Source organism: Salmo salar, chromosome ssa11 (assembly GCF_905237065.1).
Source record: "Salmo salar chromosome ssa11, Ssal_v3.1, whole genome shotgun sequence".
In the NCBI taxonomy this organism is placed as follows: domain Eukaryota; kingdom Metazoa; phylum Chordata; class Actinopteri; order Salmoniformes; family Salmonidae; genus Salmo; species Salmo salar.
In genome coordinates, this window is record NC_059452.1 from 67,462,031 (window position 1) to 67,484,425 (window position 22,395).

Consider the following 22,395-nt stretch of genomic DNA (forward strand, 5'->3'; position numbering starts at 1 on the left):
AATAACGTCACACAATCGTGGCGATAACTTACAGGAGGCCCTGGTTGTCCAGGAACACCGGTCTCTCCCTTGGGACCAGTTTGACCCTGAGGAAGACAGAACACAACACAGCGTCTATGTAGCGTGACATGGTTTAGAATTTAGGGGGTCACATACACAACTTATATGGACAGTGGGACATGATTTAGAGGGGACAGTGTGGCATGGTTTAGAGAGGGACATGGTGGTTTGTCGGGGACACTTACCGATGATCCCTTAGCTCCTTTAGGTCCAGGAGGACCGGGTAATCCTGGGGGTCCCAGGGGACCAAGAGGACCTGAGGGGCCAGCAATACCCTGGAGGGGGAGATGGAGGAAAGAGAGGAAGGAAAGAGGGTGAAAAAAAAGTATTATTCTCGTCATAATTTTGTGATCAAACATTTTACTGTGCTGTTTAATGACTTGATATGATCCACCATATGCCAGACCAGCCCAAAACATGTTAAACCTATTAGGTTAACTAATGTCAGGCTGAGTTGGAGCCTTGCTATAACGTTTGATATGTGAGTATTCTTCTTGTTATAATATTCTATGTTGTTTGAGTGCTCTCACATTGTCTCCTTTGGGTCCTGATGTTCCCTGGGGGCCTGGCAGACCTCTGTCACCCTTTTCTCCCTGCTCACCTGGGGGCCCGATCAAACCGATAAGACCAGGGTGGCCCTGAGGAGAGTATCATAAACATACAGATCAATAAACTTACTTCAATAATCAATCAAACATCGAATTACTCACGTATGTCTCTCTGTCAATCTTATCGCATTAGTGTGATGACTCACTGCTCTGGAGTTGATACCAGATAGACAATCAATAGGTTTGAACACAGAGCAGTCAGTTGTCATTAACTTGAATGTGTAAGGTATGCAATACACAGTATCTCTATCGACACGTTTCACCTGTATCCCTACGGGCTATTAGACATCAACCTCATTAACAGTGGAAGATCAATACCGTATGTGATATTCAGCCATGCATGCAACAGGTATTGATGTCAATATTTCAATGTAATATGGACAGTGTACAACATGTGGTCAATAATCTGTTGAAACAGGGGGCTCACCTTTTCACCCTTAATACCAGAGTCTCCCTTCAAACCGGGTAATCCTGGAGGACCCTGCGCGGGAGAGAGGAGTAGAGAGAGAGATGGAAATATAATGGGAGAAGGGTAGAGAGGGACGGAAGGAAGGAAGAAGAGTAGAGAGGGAGGGATATTACATGTCTGACCCAATAAGACAAGGTACTGTGAATCCTGTGACATCAAACAACCCAGGGTCAAGGGTGAGAGGTTAGTTGTCCTCACCATAGGTCCAGGGGGTCCGTCAGGGCCTGAAGAACCCGGAAGACCTTGTTCCCCCTGCAAACATTCAGAGAGTCATTCAGAGAGTCAATGCTTTAAACCCACTGATCTTCACATGCAATATTGCTATTATGACCTCATGCCTATAGCGTGTGCTTTAGTAATGGCTTTGTAGTAATAGCGTGTGTAGATCAGTCACTATGCAAATCTATGTGTGTTGTGGACATCCACAGTTACTGCCCCTAGTAACTGTAATGGCTATGACACAAAGAAGTAAACATATGAAATAAGGTTGTACTCACAACTGGGCCAGGGATACCTCTGAGACCTTCAGAACCTTGCTTGCCAGGTGCTCCCTGAGGACCAACTGGGCCTGTCTTTCCCTGTGGGCCCTCCAGACCAGACTCTCCCTTGGCTCCCTTCTCTCCTTGCCTGCCCTCGGGTCCAACTGTTCCATGGGGGCCTCTCTTCCCTGGTGGGCCAGAAGGACCAGACTCTCCGGTGGGTCCAGGGGAACCCTAGGAGGTGAGAAAGGATACGGTTCACATTACAGGATGAGAGCAAAAAAAAGTCACTGGAGGAATGAGCGATGCGGCGCTAAAAACTCTTGTACCGCACCGCATGTTTACTGTAGTTCCCTTCAGATACGAGACACGCTCGAGTTTGATGCTTGTTCGTCGTTAGACAGGTGTAGTAATGCGTTAGGTGAGACTCACGGGTTGACCAGCCTCTCCGTCGTCTCCCTTGTCACCAGGAGGACCGTCTAAACCCTGGGAGGAGGAGAAAAAGAGACGTCGTAAAAGTTGCGTAAACGTTGGGTGGATAGAGCACAGTTTTGGATTTTGAAACATTTCAATTGGTACCAAAGCGTTACGGTAACATTTCAGTGACTTACGGCCTGTCCGATCTCGCCAGGGGGACCAGGATCACCAGGGAAACCACTTGGACCCTGGAAATGAAATCAAACAAAATGCTCAGTATCTAGAGTGACTCTGGGGACCATTTATTAACACAAAAAAGGCAATCCCTCTTACTTTGCCTTCCACTGACAACTCGTTACAAATCCATAACGTCCATTGGAATACATTCACATGGCAGTAACAGGACTCAACTGCAATATGGGTAACATGTGACTCTACAGAGACGTGTAACCAGGACTTACAGGACTTCCTTTAGGACCGTCGTCTCCAGGGGGACCTTTAGGGCCGGGGGGTCCAGCAGAGCCAGCGGGACCACCCTCTCCCTTCTCTCCTCGCTCTCCTCTTGGGCCCTGTGACAGTGGGGCAGTGTGTCAACAGTGTGTCAACAGTGTTTTTATGAGTGTGTCACCAGTGTTAGTGTGTCAATAATGTGTTCATGTCAACGCACAGTAGGGGTGTGCTTAACACACTCCATGTGGTTGGTGGGCTTTCTTTAATAATGGTTTCAATTCAAATCGAATTGATTCAGGTATTGTTACGCTAATGGTGAAGTTGTAATTTCAAAACTGTGTATTGAATTATGCAATTGTTTCAATAGCAGAGGAATAGTCTCATTATATCTGTTGTAATACATGAATGAATCTGGCAATTATTGCATATGCAGCAGTGTAATTCTTTCTCTTCTGTGGAGAGGCAGTTGTAGGGTTCTGCAGTGCTGTAGTGTAGTGCTGTGGTGAGAGTGTTGTTCTGTTGAATGATGATGGTAGTGTGCGGGTTCTTTCGGTTCTCTTACAGGTCCGCCAAGTTCTCCCTGAAGACCAGGCTCTCCGCTTTCACCTGAATCACCCTGAGAGACGGAAAGAGAGAGACGAGAGAGAGAGAACACAAGAAAATAAAAACAATTCAGTTCAGTGAACCAAAACGACTCAACAAAGTCATATTTACTGACGTCCTTGGTCACCTCCAATTGGGGATAGAAAGAGATGACACCAGAGGTTTCAATCCATCACAGCCAGTCAGAGCTGGGCCTGGAGCCGGCAGAGAGCGTTCGACCTTTGGGTCCTCCCTGGTCTCCTCCATACATCCTCCACTCTCACTCCCTCCCTCTCCCTGCCTGTCTTATTGGGTAAAAGGCCCAGGCTTCAGGCCCTATCATTATTCAATGTCACATAAGCCCCGTTGTCACAGTCCCCATCGGGATATAAACGTTGCCAGCACACGTGTTCCTAGAGACAATGTTTACGTAACCCTGGTCTGCGGGATGGGAAAACCAGAGACAGAGCAAAGTGCCTGTCTTGGTCTATTTGGATCAAACGTCACAGAGCCAAGCCAAGCTGTGCCTAGTGTACAACCATATACCTATTCTCCCTCCTGCACAGACCTAGCTCTGTACTGTCATACCCAGTCGTAGTCTAAATAAGCATCTCGCCTCTTTCCCAAATCGTGCTTGTTTCTGTCAGGATATCCACTCCAGCCAGCAGAGAGAGCAGATAGAGAGACCTGTTTAAAGGCATGAGAGATTCTCTCCTAAGCTATTTATAAAGCTTTATACAGTCTTGTGTATCTGGCTCTCTGGGAAGCCTGACTCCACAATAAGGTTGGCACCTTATTCCCTATAGTGTGAGAGAGAGAGCGAGAGATGGGGGGGGTTATAGAGGGATAGATAGGGAGAGAAAAGAAGACTAAAAGACAACCACTCTGAACCGTAACACACCAAAGCTGCTGTTAGCAGGCCTGGCCTAACCCCTGCTGTAAAAGCTGCCAGAACAGCGCAGACCAGATTAGCCAGTGAAAGGCGATTGCTGATTGCGGTGAGCTAAGGTTTCTTCGTTTGAGGAAGGGATGGATGCGTGCTCCCAAGGGGAAGGTCATTTCGTCGACTGGACCAGATAAAAAACTGTTCACGCCACTATCGTAGTAGAAAGTGCAGAGAGCTTGCAGAGCGGACGGTAGAGCCAAACGCCAAGGTTTATTTTCGAAGAGGTGTTTTTAATAATGCACTCAGCAGCTCAACGTCTTAGGTACTCTCTCCAGCGAAAATACTGCTGAGGATGACTACCATTAAGCTGTGTGTGTGTGTGTGTGTTAGAATTATGTTAGGGTTAGGAGCTACGGTTAGTTTTAGGATTAGGAGCTAGGGTTAAGGTTAGGTTTTTGGGTTAAGGTTAGGGTAAGGGTATGGGTTAGGAAAAATTTGATTTTGAATGGGACTGAATTGTGTGTCCCACAAGGTTAGCTGTACAAGACTCTGTGTGTGTGTGTGTGTGTGTGTGTGTGTGCGTGCGTGCGTTGCTCGCTTTCACTTGAAAATGAGCCTTTCCCATTTAAAAATGTGCTTTTAAATAGCAGCATCAAATATTAATGACGACAAAAGCTTTGCAAAGATGAATGAGTGGTGATCTGAATTACAGTATAGGCTGTACTGGAACTCAAACTGTCAATTGTTGGACCTCTTGCACAGTAAGCATATCTGTGTCTTGTTGATACTTTAAACCAGAGTTACACAGAAAGATGAGACAATTTTTGTCTCTGAGTTCAGCAACATTATTATTAGATCTTGCCATCCACTCTGGACTGATGTAAACCATGGGCATTTTCTCTGCAGGAACAGATAGTAACAACTATGCATCCCAATACTGTCCGAGTCCTCTGTTATGTATATCTCAAAGTACTAGAAGAGCCACGAGGTCTAAGCCTAGTGGTAGGAAGCTGCACTTCCTGATTTGGCATCATTTTAGATTTGGCTCTTAGATTTGGTTCACTAAGAAATGCTAGCAACCATAACTGAATTCAAGCGCGAGTTGGTTTCGGGGTGTGCTTTTATTTGGGTGTCTCTTGTCTGTGTTAGCAGGTTTGTAAGACTTATCCAAATTATTTTGACAATTAGCTTCAGCCGGCTGCTGTGCAAACATGGCAAAGTTGGTCTGACTTTGAATAGCCAGGCTCTGGGGATAGTTAGGGACTGTCAATAAATTACACAATGTTAATGGGACAATATTTTAATGTTGCACATCTGTTAAGTGTCTCATTAAATGCTTTCAATATTTGTAAATTAATTTCTACAATTTATAGTTGGTTTGAGGTTTTTAAGTAATTGAAATTCGGAGCTATTGACCTTTTTAAAATATTTTCCCATGTACATTGTGTAATTTACTGATGGTGCCTAACCAGTCCCATAGGAATATAGAATGTCAAATCGAATTGACCATGGGCATTATGATCAGGTCATGTGCAGCTGCGCTCTGAATTGATGATTACTTGGGTGTTCACAGCTGTGGGAAAACTGTTACGGTACCCTGCATTGCGTAATTCAGTTTTGGATGAGACTTACTGTATGACCAAAATGATCATATTTACACATTGTACTACATTTTGAAACTAGAATAAAAGTTTCTGACTCATATCGATGCCACATAGGCCATTTTCAAAGTTGCTTTTTTTAGGCGCAATCTCTCTTTAAGCATACTATGAAAGGGTTCTACATTGAGGTGAAGGGTATTAACAGGAGGACCTTACCTTCACTCCAACAGCACCGGGGTTTCCAATACCACCAGGGGGTCCCTGAGGGCCATCAGCTCCTGGGGGTCCGGAGGGGCCTCTGGGGCCAGGGGGACCGGGAGGACCCTAGAAGGGAAGGAGAGATGAGTCATCACACACACATAGGACTAAAATATGATCATATATATAGTAATCTGACAGTGCTAAATTCATTGTGCATTAGTATTCTGTTCTATTTCATTCAACTCTATAGGTATATTGTAAGAGGATATTAGGAAATCTTACCATCTGACCAACGTCTCCGGTTTCTCCCTTCTCGCCGCCGGGACCGGGCAATCCCTGCAGTCAGACAAGACAATGACGTCAGTCACAATCACAACAACAGAGCCCGATTGGCCGTGGTCCAAAATCAGTGCACTAAATAGGGAATAGGGTGCCATGTCTCTGGTTCTGGCGGTGGTTATGACCTGCAGTCCCACTGGGCCTGGGGGTCCGTTGAATCCTCGGGCTCCTTCATCTCCCTTCTGGCCAAACAGACCCTGCTGACCTCTGGGACCGGGCTCTCCATCAGCTCCCTACACACCCGAGAGAGAGAGGAGAAGGAGAGGAGGAGCAGAGAGAGGGAGACAGAGAGAAATAAAGAGAGAGACAGGGGGGTTTAGGGGTTGAGCAAGGGCGAGAGAGGGGGGCAGGAGAGGAGAAAGAGAAGGAGCATGGGGGCTAAGCGTTAGCATATACTGTAGGCCAGAAGACAGTGGCAGGAAGTGACATCATATACACAATGGTCGCCTCCAGATCTAATAAACCGTGGGGGTTCAGCTGGATACTTACAGCAGGACCAGGCGCTCCAACTGGGCCTTGGGGACCAGTAGGACCAGGTGGACCATGTTCTCCTTTGTCTCCTTTGCTTCCCTTCTGACCTGGCTCGCCAATCTCCCCCTGGTGATAGAAACAAAGACGACAACGCCAGTCAACACAACTCAATGAATCCCGTTGCGTTAACTCACTTCCATCCTGTTGAGTTTGTGTGTTCATCTAAATCAGAGGAGGCTGGTGGGAGGCGCTATAGGTGGGTGGGCTCATTATAAATACCGGAATGGAATGAATGGAACGGTATCAAACACATTAAACGTATGGAAAGCACACGTTTGACTCTGTTCCATTCATTCCATTCCGGCCATCACAATGAGCCCCGTCCTCCTATAGCTCCTCCCACCAGCCTCCTCTGATCTAAATTAAGATTTGTGTGTGACCGTGCGCTTGGCAGGGATATAAGATAGGTCTCGGGGCTTTTGATATGTCATTGTCACCTTCAAATATAACTTGCTGACACACTGTCATAACTAAGAGTCACATGCTCGAACGGGTTTGTTGTCTCTCTGTGACAAATGACTAGCAGCCTGTCACGGATCCCATTCGCACCTTCTTTGCAATGACACCAGCACATCACAACGTTAGGCACATTCAAACGCATTCACATCCTTTGAGTGTTTGAAATGATGGGAACACATTGAATCAGACTCGCTAAGCCAGCCCAGAGGATAGCTGGTCACGTGGTTATTGCTTCTGAAATGAAATATAAATATATTCTCCTTTACTTCCGTTAATAAAGGCAGTGGAGTTCTCCTCTCCGTTCCCAGTGGTAGAGGCCTTATGATGAGACTGTGGATAATGTCAGTGAGATCTTCTTTGTGTGTGTCTGTGTCGTGTGTGTGTCTCTCTATCGGAATGTCAAATACCTCAGGCCTCCCAAGAGATTCAATTACAGCTGATCTTCACACAAATGTTTATCTCGCTATCTCTCTCTGTCTCAGTGTGTCTCAGTGTGTCTCAGTGTGTAGGAGAGTTTTTCCTCCTGTCTGTGAGTCTGCATACTAATAGCAGGTCATCTCTCTACCATCTGAAAAATACAAAATTGAGCGACATAACGGGTTCAGCTTTCTGTCAGCATTAAAGACTTAAAGACCTGTAAGCCAGGGAAACACTTCCTGTCAACACCCCTAAGGAAAGGGTCGGAATACGGAAGCCCAGACACGTTCTGACTATGATCTAAATCATCACGTCGAGTGTGTTTTCTGTGCGCGAGCACATAAGTGATCATTTTTATATACATTCAGTCGCACACCCACACCCACCCACACACTACTCTTCCCTCAGCGAGCCAACCTACCTTGTCTCCATCCTCTCCTGGGGCTCCAAGAGGTCCAGCGGGGCCGGGCAGACCCACCGGTCCCTGGACACCGTCTCTACCAGCGGGGCCTTGGGGTCCTTTCTCTCCCTATAACACATTTGTACAGCATATTACATTCCATTCAATTTCAGTCATGTACCAGATATTCTCATCTGGAGAGACTTAATGTACTGCAGGGTTGGGATCCATTCCAAATGATCCAAATGTTTACTTCCTGAATTGATTGAATTAGAATGGAATTGACGCGAACAACTGCTGTACTGTACAACAGATCAATTCAAAGGAGGAGGCTAAGACAGCCCTGGGATATACCGTAGCTGAGAGAAATACATTTGTTTCCCAACAACAGGCTTTATGTTTGAACTAGTGATGTGGCCAGAACCCGGTTGAACTGAACTGGGTCTTACCGGTCCACCCTTCTCTCCTGCGGGTCCTGGGGGTCCCTGAGGTCCTGGTCGTCCGGGGAGTCCGGTGGGTCCGGCTGTGCCAGCAGGACCACGCTCACCAGGGGAACCCTAGAACACAGGGAGAGACACGGTCACTACAGCTCGCTACTTGTACTACCTGAAACCAGAGCCATACATTTAGAGAGTTGGGCAACTTTAAGATTTTCAAACATTGTTCTTACATGTGATGTTAATGGGGCATTAACATGGCTGCCATGGAATTTTTGTAGTGTCATGTAAATGTTACATAATGCTCATTCTAGACATTATATTCCCCATCTAAATACATGGCTCTGCCGTTATTGAACTACATTGGCACTACCTTGATACCTCTACACTTTCTGTAAATCCAGGGTGTACTAGTCTACATCAGGTACTGTCACGCCCTGATCTGTTTCACCTGTCCTTGTGATTGTCTCCACCTCACTCCAGGTGTTGCTTGTTTTCCCCAGTGTATTTATCCCTGTGTTTCCTGTCTCTCTGTGCCAGTTCGTCTTGTATGTTTCCAAGTCAACCAGCGTTTTTCCTGTGCTCCTGCTTTTTGCATTGTCCTTTTTCTAGTCCTCCTGGTTTTGACCCTTGCCTGCTTCTGGACTTTGTACCCGCCCGCCTGACCATTGTGCCTGCCTTGACCACGAGCCTGTCTGCCACTCTGTACCTCCTGGACTCTGATCTGGTTTTGACCTTTTGCCTGTCCACAACCATTCTCTTGCCTACCTCTTTGGATTAATAAACATTGTAAGACTCCAACCAACTGCCTCCTGTGTCTGCATTTGGGTCTCGCCTTGTGCCTTGATAGGTAAATACAACGTGTTTAGAGTAGAATCTGAACATCACGTAAATCTACTAAGTAGCTGGAATCCTGATTTGCGTAACTAATGAACAAACGATGAATATCACTGACACATGACGTGCTGCATCTTAATACAACTGATGCGCTTAGCTATGAACCTTATTCCCACAGTAAGTGTGTGCACGAAATAAAAAGAGAGAAAAATAGAACAAAGAAAGAGAGATAACGATGGCACGACGGAGAGAGAAATATTGATGGCGAGCGTGATCGACAGAAGTACAGGGAGTGAGAGTTGAAGAGAGGATGTTGGTGGCCATGTGTTAGTCATCTGTACTCACAGCAGGTCCAGGTGGGCCGTTGGGGCCTTCATTCCCTTTCAGGCCATGAGCCCCCTGTTGAGAGAGACAGAGAGACACAAACCTTTAGAGGAATCACCCCCTCTATCTATCCCAGAATCCTGGTGTGGGAACCTCCTCAGGTTAACACAACAAAGGCAGCAATTTTTTTGGGGGGGGGGATTGATCTGAATCGTATTTATCCCGAACAGAGATAAGACAGAAATTACGTGAGGTGTGTGCTACTTACCACTGGTCCGGGTAGACCTCTCTCTCCTGGGAACCCTCTCAGACCAGGGGGACCGTCCTTACCAGCCGGGCCAGCGGGACCTGGGTCACCCTTAGCTCCCTCTTTACCAGCAGATCCAGGAAGACCCTGTTCACCGGGTGGGCCTGGGGGTCCGGGGTGGCCACGTTCTCCCATTGGACCAGTCTCACCTGTGGGGCCCTGTGGATGGAGAGAGAGCGAGAGAGAGAGAGAAAGAGAGAAGGAGAGAGAGAGAAACAGAGAGAAAGAGAGAGTGCGATAACATGAATAAGACAACAAAGTGAATCAGGGTGTTTGCACAGTATGAGTACAGGGTGACAGAGTGTGAGAGAGTGGGAGGCAGCCAGTATTCACTAGTCACTCCATGAAGGCGTCATCCATCTGTCAGAATAATAGCATCAATGCATGTAATGTTCTCAATTAGCATTAGGAGAGAAGCTCTTGGGTGGAAATGGCTGTTGACTAAGCATGCATAATGAATGAACAGCCTAGTGCTAATATCTAAGAGGATAAACAACACTCTGACAGTCACCTCTAACTAGATACGGATAGGAGAAAATCCCTTCTGGGTGCACAACAAACACAGCTAAAACTCACTATGACTGCCTTACGACACCTGTAAGTCATCCTTATCACACTCTTGTGACACCCTACCCATCCTGCCCACAATCAGAAATAACCTTAGTAGCTTGGCCGAACACTTCTGGTTTCCATCCTCTCCTTCTAATCGGGGACTAGTTCAGAGTGCAGACCGCGTTGACACGATGCGAGTCGCGCCACGCTGCTTATTAGCTCATCAGTCAGCTACTACTCCTGTACAGACATGATCTGTGCACCTGTTGACGAGGCCAGTCCACTGAAAGGTATTGTATTGGGTGTGTTTTTCCTCTCAGTATCACAGAGAGATATGATACAGCGGGATATGTGTGTGTTTGTATTGTGGCGGTGCGTGACGGAACTCACCTGAGGTCCGACCACTCCTGGGGGTCCAGGTGGGCCAGTCTTGCCTTGGAAACCCTGCGAGGAAATGAGAGAATAAGAGCGGTATAAAAAGGTTGTATGTATAAGGTTCGGGAGAAGTGAAACTCTGGCCTATGACACTAGGGACAGGACCACAACAACGGCGTGTTCACTCACAGTCTCTCCTCTCTGTCCAGGGTGTCCGGGCAGACCATCTTTCCCAGCGGGGCCCTGAAAACACAAGAAGATAACCTCAGTAATGCTACACATACGCACTAGTCCACCGTTAAAACACTATAGACTTAAACAGAGGAAAGGCATTTGTGTGTGTGTGTTCAAGTGTTGTGTTGTCATTTTGTTTTTTTTTGGGGGGGGTGTCTTACGGGTGGGCCCTTTGGTCCGGGGAATCCTGTTGGTCCCTGAGGCCCTGGAAGACCCTGAAACACACAAGCAGACGATACAGTCAATCAATCAGTTATCAATCAATCAGTTATCAATAACCACTATTGGAAATGGATCATATTGATATAGATGAATATGTATTTTCATGAGGGATGCTCTAGTACATACCCTCTCACCGGGAGGTCCTGGAGGTCCGTCACTTCCTGAGGTACCCTGGGAGACAGCAAGGAAACAGGAAGTGGTCAGAATAGACTCAGCCAATGACAGACAAGGTCATACCACTGTATGATAGTGAGGCATTACGTCAGCCATGTCATATTGGAAGGCACCCTAACTCACCTTTGGTCCAGCTTTTCCTGTTGGTCCCCTTGGTCCCCTCTCTCCACGAGGTCCCTGGGAGGAGAGAAAGAAAAAGAGGAGGAACGTCAGGAGGGAGGAATACCAATAAAGTAGATACAACACTCTGAAGATATCCTTCACCATTAGAGGATGTTCTCCTTTCATTCACTTAACTTCCTATTGGAGGGTCAAGGTAATAAACCATAACCTGTGTCACCTGGACATACCTACAGTATATCGCCTGTGGATAGTGGAGGTCAAAGAGGCAGTAGACTTACCGTTGGTCCTCTCTGTCCTCTTGGGCCAGCCTTCCCTGCAAGTCCCTGTGAGGAGCCATAACAAATACAGAGGGCAGAGGTCACAGGTCGCCATGGTAATGAATTTGAGACCGCCCTGACCTATCTAACCAATCAGATCAACTAGACCTGTAGCATAAACAGGTCCCATTCTCACTGTCACCATGGCTACTTCAACTAACATGTAGACCTATTCCTCATTCAACCGTTGCTCTGGGTCCCTCTAGATGAGAGTGTCTGCTAAATGACTTAAATTTAAATAGAATGTATTCACCTATCTATGGTGACTCTTTCTTCTTCTTTGTCTCATGGGAGCGAACAAAGGCCAAGATGTTTATATACGTTTTAAATTTGAAAACATTTTTCATAATGAAACTAGATTCATGGCTTTACATATTCAAAACTGTTATTGGGCGAGAGAACAGTGAGGAAGATCGGCAAAACAGTGCTATATAATAAGACATTTTTCCACAATTTCAGAGCAATATGAGGCCGTATTTCCTTACTGTACGTCAAATGAACGAAGAAAAGGATTATGGCTGTGTGTGGGTTTTTCGATTTACAAACGACAGCAATGAAACTAATGGTAATGTGACGACCATCGCTCTACGTCGAAGAGTTAGGCTTTCTGCCTCATAAAGTCTCATGTTTAAGCAACAGAAGATGAAAAGCTTTCTGTATCATACGCTGAGGAACACAAAACAAAGCATTACTCTCCAGACCAAACGAACGACCCGTCTCTTTTAAAAGAAAATGAAACACTGCCCTTGAGTACTGTACAATGTGATAAATTACATTTTGTGGTGATTTCCAATGCTCTTATGTGAGGATGGTAATGAAGAAGGAATACAACAGTCTTTTTGTCCTTGTTATAATCTTCTTCCCGTTGACTAAAAGCCCCTGTGTCTTTTGAATTCGCACTAGAAAGACAATAAACCCCCTCGCCATTGGTCTGATTCAGTATTGATCCAAAACTCTAAGGGGTGGATAGACTAAAACTTCAAAGTGAAATCCACTGGGCCGGCTCAAACATCCACAGAGATGTTTTGTAGGTATGTAGAGCAGATATGCAACTATAACTTCAAACGTAAGGATACTAATACTAAGCACCAAAACTTTGACAGGTGCGCTTTTCTCTGACCTACCCTTGCTCCTTTCTCTCCGTTGGCTCCGGGGAAGCCTTGGAATCCCTGAGATCCCTGTGTTGATAAAAAGAAAGGAGGGATAGAGAGAGAGAGAGAGAGAGAGAGAGAGAGAGAGAGAGAGAGAGAGGCAAAAGAGATTAAATCCCATGTCCGTCAAAAGCGAGCAACAAAGAAGTTGAGCGGTGTAAAGTGAAAGTGCTGTTGTAGGCAGCAGCGACGCATTTTGGGTAGCGCTCGTTCAGTGGGCGTCTGTCTGACACCAAAAGGCATGGCTAAATCCTGCCCCCTTTGATCAGGGAGGTTCAAACATGACCTCCCTGCGCCCCGCCTGCGTCAGAGCGGTGCCCCTCTGGGCAGTCAGACCAGTCCATCAATAACACCATGTTCAATCAAGGGGGCCTTCAGATGTGTCTCCTTGAAGTGTCCACCGTGATAAAGATAGAGAAAGAAAGGGATTCTGGGAGGAAAAGGGGACTTACCTTTGGCCCTTGTCTTCCAGGGTATCCTGGCAACCCTGGAACACCCAGTTTGCCCTGAGAGAGAGGAACACAAAACAAAGTCACCATCAGTAGATCAATCAATGAAACACATTTATTTATAAAGCCTTTTTGTACATCTTCAGTTGTCACAAAGTGACTTTGCTTGAATGTCATGGGTTTAAGTATTCATTAAGTCCTGTGTATCTCCTCCATCTATTTTCCTGTCTTTTCCATTCCCCCCTTTTCTGGGTCAGGCCAATCTGTTTTGTTTACACCCTCATCCTGCTAGATGTGGGCTGGAAGTGGGAAGAGGAAACTGTCTTTATGTTCCACTTCTTAAGATAGTTTCTCTGGGGAATTCTATTAAATTATTCTGATTCCCATTTACTAAATTACAGTACAGAGAGACACACTATACTAAGGAAAATTAAATATCTCGCAACTACTTTGTCTTAAAGCTATAAAACAAATTGTCCTTGTTTAAATTAATAGAAATAAGTCACTCCAGTGTTTCACTGGTTATAGATAGAAAATACCCTACATGTGTATAGTCAGTGTTTAAAACATTTGGCATTTAAATTTGCCAACAAGTGTTCTCCTTTTAAACACAGGCGTTTAGAATGCAAGATTAAACATGATAGTCAGCTTTTTCCTGTCAGTTTCCAACCAGAAGAACAATATATCTACTAAGTGTTCAGATTTGAAACACTAGTGTTTACTTTCCTATTGTCTCTCAGAGTACGTGGGAGGGGCCACGTTATCATATTTCCCAGCATGCTTTGTTGCAGGTTGATTTTTAGAATAGTTGTTTTAATATCTATGTATCCTCATGCATATTGATCGATTGATCGTATACATTTTTCTAAACTAATACAATCTGTAAGGGGGTTGGAGTTATTGCACCCATTACTGAGATGGTTGTTCCAGTTTCAATGGTTTAAGTATTGTTTGGTAACTATTTCACCATAGCAGTCATTCTGAGGTCAGGTTGTAGGTGCTAAGAATATTCCAATTGTTGCCTATATTCCGATAGGAATTACTATTCACTTCACCATCCAGCGTATTGTGACTTGCAGGTTTAAAAATTGTTACAGAAAAGTGTTGAGTTATGTGTTCAGATCCTAAACACTTGATTTTACAGTGTATGAGGAGTTGGTCACCATTACATACAGTGAATGTGAAGTTTGTCACAAGGGCAAAGACGACTCACCTTTTCGCCGTTGGGTCCGAGAGGGCCAGCATCTCCAGGGAGACCGGAGCGACCCTTGGGCCCCTCAGGTCCGTCCTCTCCTCTGGGTCCTGCAGGTCCCAGCTCACCCTGGATAACACATAAACAGGTTTTCAGGGGATCTCATATTGTGTCATACTATTTCTCAGAGTATCATGTTGTATCCGAGATTCACGTATTGTGGCATTGATTTACTACCGAATCATACCATATCTTCTATCTTAACGTACACTCTTAGAAAACAGGTGATATCTAGAACCTAAAAGTTTTGGGGGGTTTTCTCCATAGGAGAACCCTTTAAATAACTGTTTTTGGTTCCATATAGAACCCTTTTCACAGAGAGTTCTACATGGAACCCAAAAGGGTTTTACCAAAGAACCCTTTTGGAACCCTTTTTTCCACGAGTGTATCGTGTCATGTCATATCATAGAGCCATGACACCTGCTTCCCAGGTCCTTCAGAATGCACTACCATACCCACATCACTCCAGTCACTGTCATGACACCTGTTCTTACAGGCCCAGCAAACTGAAATATCATCCTCAGATTGTTCCAAACACATTTTCAGTCATGACATTGTCTCATCCTCACGCCGTTTCAGTCCCCGTTTCAGTCATGACCGTCTCATCCTCGCGCCGTTTCTGTCCCCGTTTCAGTCATGACACCGTCTCATCCTCGCGCCGTTTCAGTCCCCGTTTCAGTCATGACACCGTCTCATCCTCGCGCCGTTTCAGTCCCTGTTATAGTCATGACGCCGTCTCATCCTCACACCGTTTCAGTCATGACACCGTCACATCCTCACACCGTTTCAGTCCCTGTTTCAGTCATGACACCGGCTCCTCCGGGTCCAGCCCTTCAGACAGTGAGTGTCGAGCAGCTCAGTCTCTGATGCTCTGTAACTGCTTAAGGAATCAAATGAGGCCATTTCCCCTGCTCTGTCTGTCTGTCTCTGTCTGTCTGTCTCTCAAGCTGACTGTGTGATATAAGAGGACTTTTATTTCCTCCCTCTTTACGTGTATTCATCCTCTGGTGGGTTAGTGGTGCTGTGCTGAGGCTGCTATGAGGCAGAGCACAACTCTAAAAGGCAGGGTACAAACTGGCTCTGACAATTTGTCGTTACCGTGCCGACCCAGTGGACCATGAACAGTCCCCCGTAGACTCGCCGTCACACACACACACACTTGACACATATGTGCCCACTTACATATGCACAAACACATCACAGTAATCACAAAAACTCTGTCTCTTCCAGCTTGACACTCACACATTGTAACTCATGCTAAAAAGTTAATCAAACAGACTCAGTTCTCGCTCTCTAAAGCACGCACACTCATAAGCACGCAACACAAGTAGACAATTACATTCCGGTCCATGCCGGGAGCCTCCTGCCTCCTCTCCTCTCGAGAACAGGGCTCTCTCAAATCCCTCTCTCTTCTCCTCTCAAATTCCTCTCTTCCCCCATCAAGTCTCCTCTCTTCCCCCTCTCAAATCCCTCTCTCTTCTCCTCTCTTCCCCCTCTCAAATCCCTCTCTCTTCTCCTCTCTTCCCCCTCTCAAATCCCCCTCTCTTCTCCTCTCTTCCCCCTCTAAAATCCCTCTCCCCTCCTCTCTTCCCCATCTGCTACATCTCCAGAGGAAGACAGGCTGAAGCCCCTTGTCTTTTTCGCACTCTCTGTTTTGAAGGGGTTTAAGCTCCTCTCATCGATTTCTCTCTCATCACTGTCTCTCTCTCTATCTCTATCTCTCTCTCTCAAGATGGCCTGTTCAGGGGTTGAGGGTATTGTGTTTAAAGTAGGGGCCAGAGCTGCTCCTTGTGTTTCCCTGTCGACGGGTATTGAGGTGACTTGAACAGTCTAACGTAAATCTCTGACTGACATTGTTCGCTTTGAGAGGGCTTCTATTTCTGGCTTTACCTGCCAGTTCTCTGTTCTATTAATCTCAGAGAGGTCGGCTAGACGTCAAGAGGTAATTGGAGAGATGGAAGAGGGGGATTGATAGGAACACACACACACACACACACACACACACACACACACACACACACACACACACACACACACACACACACACACACACACACACACACACAGAACTGGCAACAGAGACGTTTGGTCAGTGCTTGCTCATTACCCATAATTCCACAGTGACTCAGCAGTCACAGTGACTTCGGGCCAATCGGGGGGGGGCAGTGAGACAGTGGGGGATCAATACCATTGAACAGTTTAAGTAAAGGTCACCTCCTATTGGACCAGAGAACTTTAGGATCAACTGTGCACTAGCCAAAATCCTCAGCCAATGACAACTAGCCAATGACAACTAGCCTAATGTTTCCATCACTTTTCAAAGTCAAACTGGGTTTTACTGTACCCTTCATCATAAGCCTGTCAAAGGAACACTAAATCCCTGCCAGACTGACGAAAGTATTTGCTTAAATTCTGTTGGATATTATGTACTGAGACGTCCAGATATGTGGACAGCATTTGACAACAACAAAAAACTAGAACAAAAGATAAATGCCTCACCCTGTCACCCTTGATTCCCATATCTCCCTTGAAGCCAGGGAATCCATCTTCTCCCTGAGAGAAAGAAAGAAAGGAACGAGACAAAGGAGGGGGGAGACAGAAAAGGTGTTGAGAATGTGGTCATTTGTTTTGGAGAGCAGTGAAAAGCCATATCCGCCCTCACAAAGGCATTCACAAACAAACGTGTATGAACACAAAACAAAACACACATCCCTCTCTCTCTCACACACACCTGTAAAATTGCTTTGAGCAGTCCCTGTTGCCATAGAAACTCTAGATCTTATTTTCCCTGAAGAGAAGTAGGACAGCCTGACGTATGGGATTCGGCCACATATACCATCATCCTTATCGTCACCTTCATCATCACCATTATTGTTAGAACCATCATCGCTGTCATTATTATCATGTGTGACTGATGCATTTTTCGTTTGGCAACTCTAACAGAAGATCGGACACGCACGCACGCTAATGTCGTACCTTTTCACCCTTTCCTCCTTTCAGGCCTCGTACTCCATCGGCTCCCTGGTAGGCAAAGGCAGAGAGAGAGAGAGAAAGAGAGAGAGAGAGACGCACACAGAGACAGAGAGAGACACACACACACACAGAGACAGAGAGAGAGAGAGAGAGACACACACACACACAGACACAGAGAGAGAAAGACAGGGAGACAGAGAGAGAGAAAAACACAGACAGAGAGAGAGAGAAAAACACAGAGACAGAGAGAGAGAGAGAAAAACACAGAGACAGAGAGAGAGACAGAGAGAGAGAGGGAAAGACAGGGAGAGACAGAAAGAGACAGAGAGCGACATAGAGGTTAGTGAGCATGTATGTCTGAAGCACGGTGCTTTAAGGCCAACATCAACCACACTCTACCAACTGGGGCTTCATTAGTATCAACACTGAACTGGATCTGAATGCTTAAAACACTAACACACTCAACTAAGGCTGAAAGATAACTAAGTATGCCGTTTCTCATTCAACTCTATAAAGAATGATCCCGATTGGAGCTCGATGATAACAAAGCTATTCGCCTGGGGTGTAATTTTAAAGTATAGGAGCAGAATGGTTCCCTGTGGTGCTGGAAACCAATAGCATCCTTCTCCTCCTATATCCATCTTTACTCCCATATACATTGGTTGTACTTTCATTAAACCAGCATCAGTCACCGAGCCCGTTGTCTCCAACACGCAGAGGCTAACTGCTGGGGAGCGCTTTTGGAGAGCACACGCCAAGAGGCATGAGCATCCGCCAGCCTCACACACACAGTCAGTGGGTGGTGTAATTCATTTGGCCCCTTAACCCCTCTCTGGAGGGGCCATTTGATGGGAGTCCGCCTGCCTTCATGCGTCTCTGCTTAACTCAGCTAGCCATTACTGAGGATCAAGCGGCAGTGGGATCACTCCCAGGGCCACAGAGAGAGTGTGAGTGCGAGCTACAGCCACGCGTGCTTATCTCAGCCACGCGACCCATCAACCCTGACCCTCTCAACTGAGCTATGATGAGCGGCGCTGGTTTACGAGCCTAAATAAGTACTTCTGGTAACAGAGGGTAATTGGGGGAAAACAGGTTTCTGATTTCCTGTAATATTGACTCCATCCGCATGTCACAGATGGGGGGGGGGGGGGGGGTTGTTCAGTCCAAAATCCTACTCTAACATTATGTCTGGTCCACACAGAGTATGAAACAGCAGAACCGCTAACTAGGCCTATTTTGTTGCATACAAAAGTGCAGTTTCAGTTCATTACCTGTTAGCATTCAAAAGACAGTGGGGCTAAGGATTAGACTGCTTTACCTAATGACAGATCAGACCAATGGGAGAGCGCCATTGATATCATGTGCTCCAAGCATGGGGTAGTGTATTAGGAGTTAATTAGGCCAGGGGGGGGCGGATGAGACATTGGGGCGTAAAACTCACCTTCACGCCTCGGGGACCGGGATAACCGATTGGGCCTTGAGAGCCAGTGGGACCCTGCGAGAAGATACATGTGTGGATGGAAGCTTGTTACAGAGAGTCATTTACATTTATGTAAATTCAATGTCAAAAATCCAGGTGAAGAATACGAGAGAAAAATACAGCGAGTGAGAAAGAGGCAGAGAGATAGAGAGAGAGAGAGAATCAGAGAGAAAGAGAGAGCAAGAACGACAAATAAAAGACAAAGGGAGAAACAGATCCTGATAAAACATTTTAAAAACAACGAACAAGAACACAATACCTATAAAAAGAAGAAGAAGCTTACCAAATGTCCTTTCTCTCCGTTGGGTCCTTCCTTTCCAGGGTGACCCTATGAATTATTAACAGCAAAATGAACGGTAGTCCCGGGATAATTAGCACACGATCATAAAACACTACAGCCTATTACACAGTAAAACAAAGCCAGGATGTACTGTATGACAGTGGGAAAAAGGGCCATTTGGATTAAAAGCCTTCAGAGTTCAATCTCATTTGGGATGTCTCTTTAACGCCCAGTATATTTTACAACCACTATGGACCATTATAGAGCATCTTCAAAAGCTTTCCGTTTCAACACATACCACACACACCACACACACACACACACCACTTAGCATGTCGGGTGGAAAAAAAGGGGCTGAGGGAAATTGATTATGTTCCCTTGAGATTACCAAGCTGTAATATGTCCACTGATAGGGTTTCAGGAGAGAGAGAGAGAGAGAGAGAGGGATGAGAGGAGACTTAAGCGACAGAAAATAGAAGTCGACAGAAGAAAGAGGGGAAGAGGGTGACAACTATCAAATGATATGGTTTCAGATATGAGAGAGAGAGAGAGAGAGAGAGAGAGAGAGGGGGGTGGATGAAGACTAAGAGGCAGCAAATAGAACAGAGAAAAGGGGAGAGGGGGAGAAGAAGGGAGTTGAAAGAGGGAGCGAGTGGCATTTCCACTCTACACAGATATCAAAGCCAAGGAGGATCACGGGGCTTCATGGGGGAATACAGCGACAGACGCTGCTCTCATCGAGCTCTCGCTCTCCCTTCCATTCCGTCTTCCTTACTTCCACTCTTTCTCGCACTCACTTTCTCACTCTGTCTGTCACATGCACACACACACATTCCTTTCTCTCTCTCTCCCACCCACCACCTGCCATCTTCCATGGACCACCTGGCGACAGCACAGGTGTTCGCTGCGAGGAGGTGGGGAGTGTGTCCGGGAGAGTTAGTTCACACACTTACCGGGGGTCCGTCAGCTCCGGGCATTCCTGGCAGTCCTGGTTTTCCGGTAGGACCCTGTGGAGAGCGGAGAAGGAGAGAGGGGAAGTCAGAGATACTCAGATGACAGACAGTGGAGCCACAATACTGCTCACATCCCACAATGGTATAGTTATATGTTTTAAGTGGCCAGGGCCCTTACCTTATCTCCAGGGGGCCCGATGGCTCCCTGAGGACCTGGAAGTCCCTGTAGAGAGAGAGGACGGACATTGTCAGCACAAACTCACTGGAGGATGAGACAGGAACGTCCAAGAGTGACAGACAATCCAACCAATGGACTAATGTCAAAATGCCATAGTGGGCATGACCATACAACGTCGAACCACATGAAGGCTGTAATCTCATACCCTGTCCAATAGGAATCCTAATATGATCATACTGACCTGAGCACCAGGGTTTCCTTGCTGTCCACTGGGGCCAGGCTCTCCTTGGGGTCCCTATGATGGAGACAACACCTCGTTCACATTCATCCACAGGACATCGCTAGGTATCGGTCTGACACATGAGGACAGTGCAGCTTGAAGAGGTAGACGACTAAATGCCGGCACTCGAACATAGCGCAGTGTAAATTCATGAAGAATGTGGTGTAGTGAGTGGACTTTTGATTGAGTCAATATCACTACATTATTACTTTCTTCCACACAGACGTGTGTGTGTGTGTGTGTGTGTTTTTGTAGCCTATTCTAGCTGGAGGGAGCACACACACACACACACACACACACACACACACACACACCACACACACACACACACACACACACACACACACACACACACACAACCTGCTCTCAGCCTCTCTCTTTCAAACAAACACATAAACACCTCCCCTCTCTCTCACACACACACACACACACACACACTCTCTGTCTCCTTCACACACAATCCGCTCAGTTTCCTTCACACACACTCTCTCCTAATGAAAGTAAATGCTGAACCTCAAACTCAAACGCCTCCCAGATAATTGACAATCAATTACGTTCCCTGTTCGGAGCGGCTGGGAAAAAGACTGTGGATCTTCCATCTCGCTCCCTAATTGGAGCATCCCCAGCGGAGACACTGTCTTCTCCAGCCAGGCATTCTCTCATTATGGATACACTGCTCCTACTAAATGGTCCCAGAATAACACAGATGGCCATGGAGTACTTGACTCTAACAGGACAGTACATTCGGTCTATTCTTCATTAGATGACAAGAGAGTCTTCACACTGTGGGAGTGTGGGCGTAAGTGAATGGGTCTTTATGAAACAACAGTGTGCATTTGATGGGGAAATAGCCTGGAAGCAAGGTAAGGAAATGGTGTAAGCCTGGGGGATAGATCGAGCCAGTGTGTGTGTGTGTGTGTGTGTGTGTGTGTGTGAGAGAGAGAGAGAGAGAGGTGTGTGTCAGAAGCAAATAGAGCCGATCGTTTCTACACACTGCTACAGAACTTACAATGTTTCCTTTGGGTCCAGGGTGGCCATCCATTCCAGTCACACCCTGTAACACACACAGATGAGATGACGCCTCTATTCAAGGCATAAAGCACACTCTCCGGTTAACACACAGAGAATAAGGACAAAGATGGAGAGGGCTTCAGTGAAAGACTGAGATACAGTTGAAGTCGGAAGTTTACATACACTAAGGTTGGAGTCATTAAATCTAGTTTTTCAACCACTCCACAAATTTCTTGTTAACAAACTATAGTTTTGGCAAGTCGGTTAGGACATCTACTTTGTGCATGACACAAGTAATTTTTCCAACAATTGTTTACAAACAGATTATTTCACTTATAACTAACTCACTGTATCACATTCAGTTTACATACACTCAGTTGACTGTGCCTTTAAACAGCTTGGAAAATTCCAAATTCCAATCATACCGCCCAGGAAGGAAACTCGTTCTGTCTTCTAGAGCTGAATGTACTTTGGTGCGAAAAGTGCAAATCAATCCCAGAACATTCTGGAGAAGATTCTGGAGAAGATTCTGGAGGAAACAGGTACAAAAGTAACTATATCCACAGTAAAACAAGTCCTATATCGAC

The 22,395-nt window shown here is 46.1% G+C and overlaps 1 protein-coding gene across 2 annotated transcripts in view; it reads right to left on the reverse strand.

The window, feature by feature from the left end:
- The window catches only part of LOC106562962 (collagen alpha-1(V) chain), a 133,876-nt gene that overhangs the window by 12,511 nt on the left and 98,970 nt on the right, over positions 1 to 22,395 (reverse strand). For both annotated transcript variants that reach the window (XM_014128098.2, XM_014128099.2), the window contains exons 21-55: positions 21,807 to 21,851; positions 20,759 to 20,812; positions 20,518 to 20,562; positions 20,340 to 20,393; positions 19,390 to 19,434; positions 19,068 to 19,121; positions 17,630 to 17,674; positions 17,153 to 17,206; positions 14,615 to 14,722; positions 13,405 to 13,458; positions 12,926 to 12,979; positions 11,763 to 11,807; positions 11,485 to 11,538; positions 11,314 to 11,358; positions 11,127 to 11,180; positions 10,921 to 10,974; positions 10,747 to 10,800; positions 9,766 to 9,963; positions 9,519 to 9,572; positions 8,349 to 8,456; positions 7,921 to 8,028; positions 6,582 to 6,689; positions 6,218 to 6,325; positions 6,036 to 6,089; positions 5,769 to 5,876; positions 3,046 to 3,099; positions 2,495 to 2,602; positions 2,228 to 2,281; positions 2,049 to 2,102; positions 1,635 to 1,850; positions 1,336 to 1,389; positions 1,096 to 1,149; positions 591 to 698; positions 246 to 335; positions 33 to 86 (exon numbers count right to left, since the gene is read on the reverse strand). In XM_014128098.2, the coding sequence (XP_013983573.1) occupies positions 33 to 86; positions 246 to 335; positions 591 to 698; positions 1,096 to 1,149; positions 1,336 to 1,389; positions 1,635 to 1,850; positions 2,049 to 2,102; positions 2,228 to 2,281; positions 2,495 to 2,602; positions 3,046 to 3,099; positions 5,769 to 5,876; positions 6,036 to 6,089; positions 6,218 to 6,325; positions 6,582 to 6,689; positions 7,921 to 8,028; positions 8,349 to 8,456; positions 9,519 to 9,572; positions 9,766 to 9,963; positions 10,747 to 10,800; positions 10,921 to 10,974; positions 11,127 to 11,180; positions 11,314 to 11,358; positions 11,485 to 11,538; positions 11,763 to 11,807; positions 12,926 to 12,979; positions 13,405 to 13,458; positions 14,615 to 14,722; positions 17,153 to 17,206; positions 17,630 to 17,674; positions 19,068 to 19,121; positions 19,390 to 19,434; positions 20,340 to 20,393; positions 20,518 to 20,562; positions 20,759 to 20,812; positions 21,807 to 21,851 (2,610 nt within the window). The remainder of the gene's footprint in view (positions 1 to 32; positions 87 to 245; positions 336 to 590; positions 699 to 1,095; positions 1,150 to 1,335; positions 1,390 to 1,634; positions 1,851 to 2,048; positions 2,103 to 2,227; positions 2,282 to 2,494; positions 2,603 to 3,045; positions 3,100 to 5,768; positions 5,877 to 6,035; positions 6,090 to 6,217; positions 6,326 to 6,581; positions 6,690 to 7,920; positions 8,029 to 8,348; positions 8,457 to 9,518; positions 9,573 to 9,765; positions 9,964 to 10,746; positions 10,801 to 10,920; positions 10,975 to 11,126; positions 11,181 to 11,313; positions 11,359 to 11,484; positions 11,539 to 11,762; positions 11,808 to 12,925; positions 12,980 to 13,404; positions 13,459 to 14,614; positions 14,723 to 17,152; positions 17,207 to 17,629; positions 17,675 to 19,067; positions 19,122 to 19,389; positions 19,435 to 20,339; positions 20,394 to 20,517; positions 20,563 to 20,758; positions 20,813 to 21,806; positions 21,852 to 22,395) is intronic.